At 53.3% G+C, this 16,355-nt stretch overlaps 1 protein-coding gene across 2 annotated transcripts in view; it reads right to left on the minus strand.

The window, feature by feature from the left end:
• Window positions 1–16,355, minus strand: part of CASTOR2 (cytosolic arginine sensor for mTORC1 subunit 2) — a 55,342-nt gene that overhangs the window by 12,115 nt on the left and 26,872 nt on the right. Inside the window, exons 1-2 of one of the 2 annotated variants that reach the window (XM_055409995.2) lie at window positions 13,525–13,547; window positions 4,000–4,070 (exon numbers count right to left, since the gene is read on the minus strand). In XM_055409995.2, coding sequence (XP_055265970.1) covers window positions 4,000–4,070; window positions 13,525–13,532 — 79 coding nt within the window. In that variant the 5' untranslated portion in view covers window positions 13,533–13,547. Of the gene's footprint in view, window positions 1–3,999; window positions 4,071–13,524; window positions 13,548–16,355 lie in introns of those variants that run through there. The other variant, XM_055409994.2, reaches the window with a different exon arrangement.

The raw sequence follows: 16,355 nt of genomic DNA on the forward strand, positions 1-16,355 counted from the left end.
TGCTGGTTATCACCACCTTATCCAGGTCTTGTGGTTTTCAAATTGGGTTCCCAGGAACCCTCTGGCGGGGGGGGCTGGGGGTGGAGGGGAGGGAGGCCAGAAGAAGACAGAATCGAGGGCCTAAGATTTCTCTCCCTACTTCCATCAGACCTGTCACCCAAGTCATCCTGAGAGCCTGGGGATCCTGCCGGGGGGGCCCATCAGGGACATGGCAGTGTAGGGTCAGGGGGCCAGTGATCCTAGAGTCTCCTTGACTAGCTTGGGAAGACCATCCTACCCACCCTGTCCTGCAGAGAGAGCATGCAGGGGAGGCTACGCACGGGACACGGTACATGTGTGTGCGTGGCTGCACGGACAGGCAGCCACTGAACTCTCCGTGCATCGTGGCTCTCTGTTCAAACCCACCCCAGGCCACGACTGTTATTTCACCCCATTCATGTGACAAACCAGAGCTCTGAGGGACTGGTGACTTAACCAAGATCACTTATGGAGTAACAGAGCCAGAATTCAAATCCAGGTCTGACTTATACACAGACTCCCATGCTCTGTGCTGGGCACTGCATGGGAAGAAGGGCAGGTCCCCAGTTAGCGCAGCAGCTAAGAGGGGCCTGGACCCTGGGAAGTTGAGGGGGCTCTCAGATCATGACGCTCGAGGGAGGCTGTGCAGGGTGGCTCTGGAGGCCTCAGCCAGGCTCCTACCTGCCCAGCTCCAGTCGCCATGGCAACCACAGCCTAGGGAGCCCATTGGCCCTGCTGCCTGAGAAAGGCCAGTCCTCTGCTAGGCTGGCTGGAGAGGCAGGCTGCCTCCCAGAGAAGGGAAGGGGATTGGGAGTTGGAGCGCAAGGAAAGGCTTTAAAGGTTCTGATTTCGGGCTTCCACCTGTTACCTGGGGTGTCAGAAGAGAGACTTCTCAGCTCCAGGACCGCCAAGTGGAATCACAGCCCTGACAGAGCCAAGAGTCCCAGCTCAATTCTGAAATCCTATGGGGCCTGGAACTGGCCAGAGGGGACTTCCCGGGGACAGTATTGACTCCACCCCGCCATCTAGTTTTTCCTTTTGTTATTTTTGGCCATGCCACGTGACAAGTAGCATGGTCCCCCGACCAGGGACTGGGCCTGGGTCTCTGCAGTGAAAGCACTGAATCCTAACCGCCAGGCCACCAGGGAATCCCCCTAGCCATGCCATCTTGAGCAAAGACAGCCCTAGGAGCCACTGAGGGCTGGGGTGCCCTGATAGTCCTGTCATCTGAAGCCATTTATAAACGTATTAATAAACAAAATATTAATAAATAGATTTAATAGGAAAAGTTTTAAAAGTCCCTTTATATGAGGACTGAATCCCGAAAGCCTTCTTGGGAAAACTCTGGAGGGGTCCTTCCCATAAGGGTAAGCTCATGCATCACAACCACGCTGGCTGTCATGAACCTGCCCTCCATCTGCCTATTCCAAGCTCCTCGCGACTCAGAGCCGCCTGGCAGCTCCCACGTCCTCTGGAGCAACAGCTGAAGTCCTCGTGACCTGGGAACCAGCGCTGCCCCAGAGGGCGTTCTGGGTTCAGGGAGACTATACCTACGCCGTCTGAGGCCACTCACCTCACATGGCTACAGGGCACGTGAGAAGTGGTTAGTGCGACAGGAAAGAAAATACAATCGAACGTTTTATTTAGTTTTGGTTCATGTAAGTCCCCACAGTCGTATGGGGTGAGCAGCGAGCTGGAGTCTACAACTGGCCCCATTAGCCCATCAGCTCCCCCAGGGTAGTGGTCTCGGCGACCTTTGTTTTCTGCCATGCTCAGCACAGGGGGCAGACGGAGGCTCCAAGTGAAGGGCTGGGGAGGGACAGGGCGGCTGTCCCCACCTCTCTCTGCTCGGCCCAGGCCCCTCTCCCCCCTGCTCTGCTTTCCTGTTCCCTGTCCCGTCCCCCCAGCTCCGTCTCTGTGGTCAAGCTCCATCTCACTACCAGACCCGGGGTGCAGGGTGACCTCTGACATCACTTCATGTGCCCCCATACTCGACTTCCCAGGACGGGGCAAAGGGCCCCAGGGGAGCCAGTGCCATCCCCTCACGTGGTCTGCCTCTCTGAATTCTCAGGGCAGAATGCTGTCCACTTGCTTAGAGACCCAGCTCAGAAGTCAGCCCCTCTCCCATTTCACAGACTACAAAACTGAGGCCCAGAGAGGGAGGCTGATGGGCAGGAGATCACAGTGCAGTAAACGCGGGGGGACCTCATTCTGGCCTCGTGGCATGCCTTCCAGTCTCGCCTTGCCGCTAGCCTGCAGTGGGGTTTTGAGAAAACCCCTCTCACAGGGCTGAGCTTCAGGACTGTCAAGCAGGGGGGGTTCAGGCAGCTGGGGTTCCAGGGCCCCAGTTCTGACAGCGTGGTCCTACTGGCCCTGTAAGGCTTTCGCCTGGCAGGTGGAGCTTTGGCTGCCCCAGCCTCAGGCCTGCCCTTCCCTAGGTGGACCATCCCAAGACTGAAAGGGATTATTATTTCTGTCACTACCCATCACCCAAGGCCCTAAAAATAGCCTCTTAGAGCTGAGGACGGTCCCTGGTGGATCGCTGAGGATGTCTGTCACCTCCCAGACACTGGGTGGGCAGCTCTGTCGCTGGGAGCCCCGACACTTCTCCAGCAGCCCCCCCGCTACTGGCAGCAGGGCTTGCGGGCCCCTGTGCTTCATGGTCACGTCCTCCGCACAGACTCGGTCAGGTCTTTCCTACCCCACCAGCATCAGGATCAAGAGTCCTGGGGTCAGGTGGGCAGGGTTTCATCCTGGCTGCGTGACTCTGGACAAAATCACCTTGTCTCAATTTCTTAAGCTTTCAAATGTGGGCTGCTGAAATTAGGATAGGCTCCAGAAGACGCTTGGAGGGTTATGGGATATAAACCCCACTGGATGCTTAGCTAAGGGCCTGGTGTCTGAGGGCTCATCAAGCGCCAGAGCCTTTCTGGTTCAACACAGGTGGTGGCAGTGGTGCTGCTCTGGGGACAGGAGTTGGGGAAAATGTATCAATACCAAGAGTTTAACATGTAAAGTTTCACTGTAAAGGAGTTACTTGTGGGACAAAGGAACAGTCAACTCAAACGGATTTAAAACAAAGACCTAGGAACCACCTAAAAGTCCATGCTGGAGCCCAGCAGACGAACCCATAGTTCATCTATGACAGAAGACCACAATCTGTTTAAAAAGCAGCTTTTCCATGGGACTTCCCTGGTGGTCCAGTGGTTAAGACTCCACGTTCCCAATGCAGGTGGCACAGGTTCTGTCCCTAGTTGGGGAACTAAGATCCCACAGGCTGCACGACGAGGCCAAAAAAACAAAAAAGATGAACTCTATGGTAAGGAAAATTATATATCAATTTAAAAGATGGAAGAAAGATAGGGTAGGAATTTTGGTGATACCCTGAGGCATTGTATAAAAGATGGAAGAAAAGTGTTATTCTCTCAGTCGTGTTTGACTCTTTGCCACCCCCATGGGCTGTAGCCACTCCCATGGGCTGTAGCCACTCCCATGGGCTGTAGCCTGCCAGGCTCCTCTGTCCGTGGAAATGTCCAGGCAAGAATACTGGAGTGGGTAGCCATTCCCTTCTCCAGGAGATCTTCCTGGCCCAGGGATCACATCCAGGTCTCCTGCATTGCAGGTGGATCCTTTACCGTCCGAGTCACCAGGGAAAAAGATACTGGAAAATCATGAGGATGGTGACTGGGGCTTGTTCCCATGGGAACAAGGACTGAGGATGTTTGAAAGCACCTCCCTTGTGGGAGGAGCCCCCAGAGAACAAGCCCCCCGCCTCCGTGGTGGCCTTAGTTCCGGGAGGGGTAAGCACTGCCCCCTCTCAGCTGTGGGTCCTTTCCTGAGGGATTGGAATATGGGGGGAGAGAAGGAAGCTCTACTGACTTTGAAACCCACCAGTAGGTGGGGGCAGAAACAGGCAGGCGAGCAGTCAGCACTGACCACAGGCCACAGCCCAGCCAAGCCCCCGGAGAGAGAAGCACGTACCCAGGAAGCCCTCCTCATCGACAATGATGGTGTAATCCTCCGGGGTCTCGGTCAGACTGAAGAACTTGCACCTGGGTGGATGGACAGACAGACACACACAGGATGTTGTTAAGTCCCAGTAGACCCTGTGGCAGCCGCCCCCGTGACCCAGTGTACCCAGCGCTCTGACCCAGGCTGCTGGAGCGGGGTGGGGGGTACTGATTCTTTCTCCCTCCAGTGCCCCAGCTCTGACTCAGGGGGTCTCAGAGAGGCCTAGAGATGATGGTTTCCTCGGCCACCCCCAGTCTGTGGGGACCCCCAAGCTGGCCAGCCTCCAGGGTCGCCTCCAGGCCCAAGGGCAGCTCTGACAGGAACCGTGCAGATGAACTAGGTTTTCCAGACTACCCAAACCCCTACATTCTGACCTCTAGGCCTCTGTCGTTGTGCTGTGTCCCCTGCCCATGGTCTCTGCCCCTCTCCTCACCAAGTCAAGAGACCCCACTGTCATTCAGGCCCTAATTCACATTACCCCAGAGAGCCCCACCTTTAGGGCACCCTTCTTCCTTGTACAAGAGACGGGTGTGGCCATGTGTGCCATTTTAGGGCATGGATCCCTGAACCGCCTCTGGTAACACTGCTTAGCCTGGGGTGTAAGTTACGCATCCCCTACCCCAAGTGGGACCATCAATTTCCCAAGAGCAGGGAGGGTCCGGCAATCACTCTGTCCTTCTGTATCTCGGCCCTGCTGGTCTCAGTCCTGGGCGTGCTCTGGGCGCCTGGCAGACAGGCTGGTCTCCATGTCCAGCCGCCCTTGGGCTGGGCTCTGAGGCTGTCACTGAGGGGAGGGTTACCTCCTCTCAGTGCCTGTCTCCCTGCTCCCCACCCAGCGAGTGGCCCCCAGAACACCCCAGGCACAGCGACAGGGAGAGATGGCACGCTCAGGCAGTGGTGTGTGGGAAACTGCCCATGGTCATTTATTTTTCTGGTGTCACCTATCTCAAGAATGAGGCTCAGCTTGGGCTCCACGCCCGAAGTGTAAAATCCATCCATCATGGGAAGTCGTGACACGAAGAGGCCCAACGAGTAACCCTGGCAAGGGCCCGAAAGGCACTTCTACGAAGATTAAAATGGGAAAGGAATCCTGAAGTGTCACGGGATGGGGTGGCCAGAATGTTACACAAACCTCTCTCCTCCTGGCTTCCCCTCTCCTAGCAGCCGCCCTCCAACACTGAAGCCTTGTCACCAGAAACCCCGCAGCACCCTTTCCCCTTTTTTATTTTTTTAAAAATTAATTTAACTGGAGGATAAATACTGTGGTGGCTTTTGCCATACATCGACATGAATCTGCCACAGGTGCACATGTGTCCCCCTCTCCTGAATGCCCCCTCCCACCTCCCTCCCCTTTTTTCTTTAAATTTTTCACAAGGCACGAGATCCACCGGAACTGGTAGGAATGCAAAATGGTACAGCTGTTAGGGAAAACGGTTTGCCAGTTTCTTATAGAGTGAAACATACATGACCACAGGCAATCCTACTGCTGGGTATGGACTCAAGAAAAATGAAAACATGGCCATACAAACACATGTATGCAAAATGTTTACAGCCTTTATCTGTAACCACTCCGAACTGCAAACATTCCAAACAGCCTCCTTGCAGCTGGAGAACCGGGTAGGCTGTGGGGCACATCCACGCCAGCGAATACTAGTCCGCAACAAAGAGGAGTGAACGAGTGATTCCCGCAATAACGTGGATGAAACTCAAGAGCAATGGGCTAAGGTAAAGCCACACTCCACAGGTTAAGGTACTCCATGATTCCATTTATGCGAGATTCTGATTTACCTATCTTCTTAAACTTTTTATCTTATATTGGAGTATAGCTGATTAACAATGTTTCGATAGTTTCAAGTAGACAGCATGGGGACTCAGCCATACATATACAATGTATCCATTCTCCCCCAGCTCCCCTCCCACCCAGGCTGCCACACAACACTGAGCAGAGTTCCCTGTGTTCTACAGTAGGACCTTGTTGGTACAGTAGGTACCTTGTTTGTACCTTCCCAAAGCCCCTAACTATCCCCACTGCTTGCCCCACTCCCAGCAACCATAAATTTGTTTTCTAAGTCTGTGAGGCTCCTCCTGTTTTGCAAATAAGTTCATTTGTATCATGTCTTTTAGATTCCACATATAAGGGATGTCATACAATGTTTCTGCTTCTCTGACTTACTTCTGTGTGACATTCTGGAAGAGGCAAAACTCTACGGATGGAGCACAGAACAGATCCCTGGTTGCCAGGGGCTGGGTTGGGGTTGATGTCTGAAAGTCACCAGAACTTTTTGGGGGTAAAGGAGGTGTTTGGTTTCTTTCTTAAAAATGTATTTACTTATGGCTGTGCTGGGTCTTCTTTGCTGGGCAAAGGCTTTCTCTAGTTGCGGCAAGCAGGGGCTTCTCTCTGGCTGTGGCTTCTCGTGCTGTGGAGCGTGGGGTCTAGGCACACAGGCTTCAGTAGTTGCAGCTTGTGGACTGAGTTGCTCTGAGGCATGTGGAATCTTTCTAGACCAGGGATCGAACTCACGACCCCCGATGGATTCTTAGCCACTGGACCACCAGGGAAGTCCGGTGTTTGGTTTCTTGATCATTGTGGGGGCGACGAGATCATATACGTTTTTCAAAATGGAAAGAACTATACTCTAAAAAGGGTGACTTTTACTGTATATCTAGATTATACCGCCATGAACCCGGCCTTAAGAAAAGAGCTGGTGCCAGAGTCATAAATGAGGTGGCACCCTCCCCCCTCCTTGACATTCGGCTCAACCAGCAGCACACACTGTTCAATTTCCCTCCAGGCCTTTGGTTTTCAAATTACATCTCTTGCCCTGCCTGTCCCACATCCAATTTGCAACTATTGCCTGGACAAGCGAAATCTATAATTGCTGGGGGACAGCAGCACATTATCACCTTAGTGAGTGGCAATCACTGGTCTGGCCTCGTTCCTTCCTGGGGACCCCCGTGTGCTAAGAGCCTCAGGAACCCCCTCTCCGCAGCCATCACCAGAATGCCACAAGCACGTACACCCTGGCTGGGGCGGGGTGCAACCCAGCCATCCGAGAGCCCTGGGAAGGCAAACAGATGTGGTGCTTGCTCTCAGTGCCCTCTTGGCGGTGAGGGATGCTCCAGAAATAGACCGTATAAATGACCCTGAGGGCATAAACACCGGCAGAAGGCAACACCGGCCTCTGTATAAATGGGAGTATGACTATGCTGTTGATGTGACCCGCGGCTGAGGGCCAGCTGGTAGACATCCATCTCGGAATGGGCGCCTTGGCACGGGCAGGCCTCTGGGAGGGCGGGTCGGCTGGGGGGACCTGCAGCCACTCTTCTGGTCGTCAAACTCAGGAAGACCTATTCTCATATCTCCCCCGCCATGTCCCACACGTCTCTCAGCTCACCCCATCTCCACCACCCCCCAGTCGCTCTGAGATCTGTTTATGCCTCTCCCCACCACTCTCCTCCACATGAAAGCTTGCCTAGAAGCCTCTCCAGTCTCCCCCCCAACTCTTGCCTGTCTCATCTCATGCATCCAAAGGCTGACAAATATTCTTTCCACTGCCCGGCACCCCCTTCCCTGTTCTTTGGCTGGACACGTGCTGCTCATCCTTCAAGACTTGGTTTAAGCATCTTCTTTGGGATGAAATCTTTTCTAACTGGCACCTGCCACCTCCTCTGTCTCACTTCCCACCATAGGAGGGGTCCTCCCTGGATGTTAAAGCCATCGTGGACAGCTAGGCTTGGCAGTGCATCACACCTTTAGGGGACAGCTCATTCATCTCAGAGTGTCTGTGAAGGATGCCTGTAAGAGTTGTGCAGTCCACAACCTGTACAGCTGCACACGACGGTCCCGAATGCTTTCCAGTCTATTTCAGGTAACACTGTTTCCCCCAGTGGACCATATAAGCTCTCACAGGCAGCGATGGTGGGCTCTCTGTACAGACACCTTGTACTGAAGTGGGCTGGACAGAGCATCAACACTCAAAAGTCCGAGCAAAAGAGTGAACTACGGCCACACACCTACCCCCAAAGCCAGAGAAGCCCCAATCAGAGCAAACCCTGTCTGTCCTTGTGTGGCACTGCTCGGATTTGCCCCGCCTCTGGGAAACGCTCTAGTCTCCAGTCCCAGCTCCACGCTCTCTAACGAGCTGTGGCTAAACCCACTCCCCAGATGCCGGGCCTCGGTGTTGGTGGCATCTCTGTGCTTTGTCTAAGGAGCTGGAGAGAGGAACAAGACCCAGCAATTACCCAGGCTGCTGCTGAGTGCTGTTAGGAAACCCGAGGAGGAGGGGACACATTTGCCCTCTAGATGCCCTCATGGTGCTAAGGAACAGGATGAAGTAACAGGGTCAGAGAGAGCCGCCTGGGAGGGCAGGAAGAGGATGACGTTCTGGAGTCAAGAGGCCCGAGTTCCAGTCCCAGGCCGGCACCACGGGGTGGTGAGCCCTGGGCTGCCTCATTCCCCTGTATGTGTCCAACGAAGGATGCATGCAAGGGGGACTAGGTTCCCTGTAGCTCCAGCTTGGGCAAGAAGGACACAGCTCCCCTGGAACCCTGCCAGCTCCACAGCAAGGTGGATCTCAAAGGACCTGGCAACAAGGCATGGAGAGACGATCCCAGAACCATCAAATCTGTCTGGGAAACGCTTTTCAAGGGCAGGCAAAAATCCTATCCAGCGCTGATCAGAACCCAAGCCAGATCTGTCGCCCAGGTAGCTGGGCAGGTGGTAACATCACACCTCTGGGGGGAGGGCTCATTCATCGCAGAGTCAGTGTAAAGAGCACCCTCAGGGTTGGGCAGTCCACAACCTGTATGTGATGGTCGATCAGCAGGAACAGTCAGGTAGAGTCCTGGGCAGTGTGGGAGGGATACTGGGAACAACAGCTCTAGAGACCCTCCTGGTTCACTGTGGTTCAGGACACTCCAAGAATTGTAACGCAAGTCCCCTGTCCAGGAGATGCCAACACATCCTTGGGCTCTGCGAACAAAGCATGGGTGCTCGATAGTACTGGAGGCCACACGAGAAAGTCTATGTCTGTTCAGAGACAGCACGCCCAGGAGAAATGAGGGGACTTTACCCTGCACCTCCTCCCTGCCTGGAGGAGGAGTCCAGCTGCCGCCTTTGAACCTCTGTGGCTGCTCTGGACCAGGGAAGGGAACAGCGCTGCTGTTTACGGCTGTGTGGCCTTTGGCAAGTTACTTAACCTCTCTGTGCCTCAATTTTGTCACGTGTACAGTGAGGACGGTAACAGCGTCCACTTTCTAGGGCTGCTGCTTAAGACTAAACGAGTGGATACCCAGCATGACCACGGTAAGCACTCAGTATGTTGGCCATGTTTCCTTCTTGGAGGACAGAGGCACCTGAGGTGAGGGGCCACGGGGAGGCCAGCTTGCGTTGCCAGTTAGAAAAGCTCCAAAGCCAAATGAGGGCTTCTCCAGTGGCTCAGTGGTAAGAATGCACCTGCAATGCAGGAGGGATGCGGGTTCGATCTCTAGGTTCGGAAGATTCCCCAGGAGGAGGAAAAGGCAACCCACTCCAGTATTCTTGCCTGGGAAATCCCCATGGATAGAGGAGCCTGGCGGAGTATAGTCCGTTGGGTCACAAAGAGTCGGACATGACTGAGCAATTGAGCGCGAGCAAAGCCAAATGGGCTTACAGGGAGCAGGAGGCAGTGAGACGTCACTTTCTGAGGGGCTGAGCCCCCGGCTGGTGGGTTTTGGAGATGATGCTACATTGATGGGGAGGATGGATTAAGCCACCTCCAAGGTTCTGGGGAGTGCCGAGGTTCTGGATTCCTTGAGACACTTGGTCCTTACACGCTGACCCCAAGCAACAAGCTTGGGCTGAAACGTCTCCGTTCATCTTCCCAGTAGTCCGGCACCCATCAGGGAGCCAGCAAAGGGATGATGGTCTATGATGGAAAAAACCAACTCAGCCTGCAATTCCCAGTGGATCTGCTGGAGCCAAACCCACTCCCTGGCCCCAGCTCCCTGACACACCATGCTGGGACCTCAAGAATCTTCAGACATTCAGCAGGTCTGAGCACACGGATTGTCCAGATCAGGGGAGCCAGGGAGGTGGCCTGACACATCACCATTGGGTGAGAGCTCCTATCAGCATCCTTCTCGCCTTCCCCATTCACCTGAGGGCTGGGTGGTGGTCCTGCCCTCCCCTCCTTGTTTCTCAGACATCAAAAAGACCCCCTGACATAGTGAGGGCTCAGCAGAAGTCACCTTTCCATGGAATCCTGTGCAGAAGTCTTGGTCTTTGGGAGGCGGGAGCTAGCTTCGTGGGCCAGACCCTCCCAGGACTGGGGCCTGTTTTCTGCAGGGTCACCATGTGCTCCTCCCAGACAGACCTTGCTGAGGTCGCCTGGCCAGAGAATAAATCCAGCCCTTTGCAATTAGAGCCTGGTCAGCTGGGCTTTTTGTCTTTTTATACAGTTCATGGGGTTCTCACGGGAAGAATACTGGAGTGGTTTGCCATTCCCTCCTCTGTGTTAAAGCTGAAGCTCCAGTACTTTGGCCACCTGATATGAAGAGCTGACTCATTGGAAAAGACCCTGATGCTGGGAAAGATTGAAGGCAGGAGGAGAAGGGGATGACAGAGGATAAGATGGTTGGATGGCATCATCAATTCGATGGACATGAACTTGGGCGAACTCTGGGAGACCGTGAGGAACAGGGAGGCCCGGTGTGCTTCAGCCCATGGGGTCGCAAAGAGTCAGCCACGACTTGGTGATTGAACAGCTGGGCTACGACATGAGCACACCTGCAAACTGGACTGAGAACAGGCTTCCAGCACGTCACGGGTACCCGTAATTCCTTTGCTCAAGTAGGGCCTCTGAATGCTCATTTTGAATTTCAACACCTGGACACCCATGCCTGTTTCCCACCAGGGGTAGCCCGTTCAGGATGGAATGAGGGAGGGTCAACTACATCTTCCTCTGCAGCACATCACAGCGAGCAGACGGAGGGGCTGGGCTCTGACCCACTTCTGGGGGCCATCCAACTGCCTCTGCCAGCCCCGCCGATGCACTCCTGCAGTGGAGCCCAGGGGCCTTGAACTTGAACTACCGTGGGGGACAGATGCGCTTTTGGGGTGCGCACTGTGCTGGTCTCCTGCCCTCCCGGGCTCTTCTTCCCTAAAGACACCCAGGTGGAAAGCGTAACTTTCTTCTGTTACCCAGCTATGACTTTTTCTTCTGCTTCTCCTGGGTCTTTGATAACTCTTCTGTGTTATTTACAATTCATTTCTACTGTCATTAACAACTGCTGCTGCTGCTAGAAGCTGCCAATTCAAGTTTTAGTTAGAAAAAACTAAATTAGTTGTTTTAGTTAACAACTAGAAGCTGCCATTTCAAGCACTGTGTCAGTGCTGTGATTTGAAGGGCAATCCTAAAGAATGTCCTTTTCCTGTTAAGATGGAAAAAAAATTCTGCTTCAGTCTTGTGTGGCCCGGAGAATCAGACAACGTGGGTATCAGCGCTCACAAATTCTAGGGTCACACGCAGAGACAGGACTGCAGAAAAGGGCTGGGTAGGGCGGGAAGAATCGGTAAGGTCTGGATAAAGCCCCTGAGAGCCAGGCAAGAGTCGAATGCAGTGGCTAGATCACTCAATCTTTCAACAAACAAATGGTTAAGTGCCTTTAATGCACAAAGGCACTGCTTCGTGAGCTGGAGACACACCTTAAATAATTGGACAATTAGAATTTCCATGGGGGCTGGATAAATAGTGAGTCAGACGGTGGTGTGTGCCTCAGAGCCAATAAAAAAAAGGGAATTTGCAGTTTAAAGCAGAGTGGGGAGTGGTTGCCAGGGGCTGGGGTGGGGGTAAGGGAACGGGGAGTAATCATTAAATGGGTGCAGAATTTCACTTTTGAGATGATGCAAAGTTCTGGAGGTGGATGGCGGGGAAGGCTGTGGAACAATGGAACGTAAGTATTTAATGCCACTGAGACATACACGATACACGGGAAAGCTTCTACAGGGCTCATGGGGACCTCTCTCACTCTCTTTTTGTAAATGGTGGACAAATGTATTTAACAAGAAATATTACAAAAAATCAAAACGATAATACTTTCTGTTAAGTACATTTGTTCACCATTTAAAAAAAAGAGGGGACTTCCCTGGTGGTCGAGTGGTTAAGAATCCACCTTCCAAGGAAGGGGATTTGGGTTTGATCCCTGGTTGGGGAACTCCAATCCCACAGGCCACCAGTCAGCTAAGCCACAGTGTCACACCTAGAGAGAAGTTCGCCCACTGCGATGACAGATCCCACATGCTGCAAACAAAGACCTGATGCGGCCAAATAAATAAATTAAAAAAAGAAAAAGAAGAGAGAGAGCAGGGAGGGTCCCCGTGAATTCTGTAGAAACTGGAAGGGCAAGCACGTGGCTGTCCCAAAGCCCTGAGGTGGGTACCTGCCCAGGAGCTGGTGGGGCAGGGGGAACGGCAGGCTAAGATGTTGGAGATAATGTGGGAGGGACGAGGATGCCTGGGGCTCCTGTAAGGACCAGGTGGGGCTGACAGGCCAGTGAGGAGGTCCCTGTGGTCTTCAAGGGGGCTGGCCGGTGAGAGCTGGGGGCTTGGACCTGGCTGGCGCTGGTGGGCGTGGCTCTGTTTAGGAGCCAGGAAGTCATGTTCAACAACTGGGGGCTGGTGAGGTTGGTGAGAATGACTGAGGTCAAAGCAGGAAACCATCATCTTCCACGGCACGTTCTCGGCAGAGGCACCAGAGGAGAGGTCAGCTGGCGGCCGGACAGCCCTGAACTGGCAGAATGCATACACCTCTGAATCCTGCCTGGACCCACAGCTTTGGTCCTTTCCTCCATGGAGACCTGCAGCTCCTTAGCCCTGCCCCAAGAGCTCAAGCACAAGCCGCGGGGAGCTTCCACATGGCTCCTCCTATGGCCATCCCTGTGGCCTGAGGCACCCGGCAGTGTCAGAAGGGTCATGCCCCAGGGCAGGAGCTGTGTCTGCGGAAGGCCGGCCTCTTGCTTTGCTAGCAGTTCCCAAGTGCAGGGCATACACGAGGCGCTGACTAGTGCTTCCCTTTCTGCTTTGGGAGGGACGGAGATGGAAAAAACCCAAGTGGACATCCTGGCTTTTGCCATCTCTCCAAGATGAGGCTGGAACAACTGATTGGTCCTCGAATCTTCCCAAGTTCCTTGTCTGTGAAACAGGTTTGAAGATACCTCTCCTGCAGGATCGTTTAGGATTTAAGGAGGTTACGGAACACATACGGGAAGTGCTCAAGACCCCACATAAGCATGCACAGTCTCTTGATGCCGTGAGCTGGCCTGGAGACTTGAGTGGACATCCAAGGCAGTGTTCCCATCCAGGTAGTGCTCAGCCTTGCAGCGGGCTCTGGGTCTCTAACTTTTGGTCTCCCCATTTCTCATGGCCTCCACCCCAACCCTCACAAGCAGGACAGTCAAGTCTCGCTCAGCGGCTAATGGACCCAAGGTCCCCCAGGCAGGCCACGTCCCCCCCCTCACCTGCCCATCACCTCCCAGCGATGATCGTATCCACTGCAGTGCTGAGATGGCTTCCTTCATGGTCTGTCTTCTGCTGGTCAGGTATCTGCTCCTCAAGAGATAACTGAGTTTTTCTCATCCAAGTTCCCCATGCCTCCCACAGGACTCCACGCAGGGTCTGAGAGTCATCACTGCTAACTGAAGGTATGTGTAGTGTCATTAATGATTCCCATTTCACAGGCGGGAAAACTGATGCTCCGTTAGGTTAAGGCAGGTATGGCCTTGGGACCACTGTGCTGGTCTCTAGGATGGGGGGGGCAGCCAGGGGACAAGTGTGGCCTGTGGCATATTCCCTATGACTCAGCTCTTTCCCTGGGAGTCATCCACCCTCTTAAACATGGGTAACAGCCCGTCCTTGGTAACAAACACCTGGCTGCAACCCAGATGCCCATCACCAGGAGAGAAGGAAAGTGATGACAGAATACTACCCAGCAGTCAAAACGAACACTCTGCAGGGACTTGCAAAACTATGAATGCATCTCAGCAATATAATCGTAGATGGAAAAATAAGTGCCCAACTGTTATATATAGCACGGTATTCTCTTTACAGGCTGAAAAGCAGCTACAATGAAAAAACAACAACAAAACCCAACACATTTAAGACTCCACGGAGTTGCAATATAACTCCATGAAAAGGAAGCCAGGGAATAAAGAACACATTACTCGGGGTTGGGGGGATTCCCTGATAGCTCAGTTGGCAAAGAATCCATCTGCAATGCAGGAGACCTTGGTTCGATTCCTGGGTTGGGAAGACCCCCTGGAAAAGGCAAAGGCTGCCCACTCCAGTATTCTGGCCTGGAGAATTTCATGGACTGTATAGTCCATGGGGTCACAAAGAGTCAGACACGACTGAGCGACTTTCATTTTACCTCAGGTTTGGGGGTCTGGTTAGATGAAGGGCAACTAAAAAAAAATAATTTGCTTGGCTGCGCTGGGTCTCTGTTGTTGCTCGTGGGCCTTCACTAGTTGGGGCACAGGCTCCTCGTGGAGGTGGCTTCTCTTGTTGCAGAGCACAGGCTCTGGGGCAGAGGCTCAACAGCTGTGGTGCACGGGCTTAGCTGTTCCGAAGCACGGGGGATCTTCCTGATCCAGGGATCGAACACATGTCTCATGCATTGGCAGCTGGGTTCTTTACCACTGAGCCACCAGGGAAGTCCTAGATGAAGGGTACTGTTTCCCTCCGACTTTTGCTCTGGCTTTGCATGTGCTGATTACACTATTAATATTAACTAGTCAATTAAGCAAATACAAGTGGGCTGTGCAAGTGACACGTGATGGGTGAGGGTTATGAACCTGATGATGAAGGCTGCAGGCAACTGGGATTGGGTCCTGGCAGAAGGGACCTGGCCACAGATGAGAGGCCAGGGTAGGCTGCACAAAGGTGGAGGAAATGCAACTGAAGAGCCACCCCAAAGAGGTGGCTGGAGAAGTTTCTGGTACAGGAGCCAGAGTCAGGCAAGCATCCTAGGATGAATGCACAGGACTGGCCCCAGGGTTACAGCTCACTCCCCCTCAGGGTCATTCACCTTGGGCCTGGCTGGCCAGTGATTTGGGGCTCACTTTAGCTCAAGAGATGCATATCTGATCCCCAACTTGGCCCCCACAGTCCAGCCTCTAATAGTCTGACTGTGCTGTGGGTAACAGGCTAATGTTCTGGGTCTCAGTTACTGCACCAGCCCCAGTGGCCTTTTCATTTAAGAATTAAAAAAAATTGTAATGTTATATTGGAGTATAGTTGATTTATAATGTTGTGTTCGTTTCAGGTGTATAACAAAGTGATTCAATTATACATATATATATATACGTATGTTCTTTTTTACATTCTTTTTCGTTATAGATTATTACAACGTATTGAATATTGTTCTCTGTGCTATGGGCTTCCCAGGTGGCTCAGTGGTAAAGAATCTGCCCAATGCCAGAGACACAGGAGATGGTGATTTCCATTCCTGGGTCGGGAAGATCCCCTGGAGAAGGAAATGGCAACCCACTCCAGTATCCTTGACTGGGAAATCGCATGGACTGAGGAGCCTGGCGGGCTACAGTTTATGGGGCTGCAAAGAGTTGGACACATCTGAGCACACACACACCACTCTGCGATACAGCAGTTCCTTGCTGATTATCTATTTTATATACAGCAGTGTGTATATGTTAATCCCAAACTCCTAATGTATCTCTCCCTCCTCTCGATTTCCCCTTTGGGAAGCCCCTGAGCCTGTGTCCTCTCTGATAGGGACTCCCTGGCTTTCTCCTGACTTAACGGGAAGCTTGTTCAACAACCCCCACCCCTGTTCCTCATGCTGCAGCTGAGAACACACGCAGACACACACCCTCCAAGGATGCAGACAGCGTTCGGTCAGCAGACTGAAAACAGTAATCAAAAGACTCAACCCTTAGCAACCAGTGGTCCTTCTCCCCCTGCCTTGCCCCGCCAAGCCCCTGACACCTTCACGGGGAACCAATGATCCCTAGAGGGTTTGCCATTACAAGACTTTGGAACCACACTGAGGTACAGCCTGGACGGAGATGCCGGCCTGTTGCCTGGCAACTCTCTGATGCCCCCACTCCCAGGTCACTCTGTGCCTCTCTCATCTCCTGCGGCCACTCCAATTCTGTACCGCCTGTTGTGCTTCGGGAGCAGCGTGTCCTGGGTGGCCGATCCTTAGATGGCCCCTGATCAGCACCGTCTTCCTCGGCAGTGACCTCCAGCTCGGAGATCCCCCAGGTCCTGGCTCTCACCCCTCCACCCCTTGGGGGAACAGCTCAACCCTGCCCCTCCTGTGCCTCTCTGTGCC

The sequence above is a fragment of the Moschus berezovskii genome, chromosome 27, assembly GCF_049115385.1.
Source record: "Moschus berezovskii isolate FMDL1 chromosome 27, NW_MosBer_1.0, whole genome shotgun sequence".
Taxonomy (NCBI): domain Eukaryota; kingdom Metazoa; phylum Chordata; class Mammalia; order Artiodactyla; family Moschidae; genus Moschus; species Moschus berezovskii.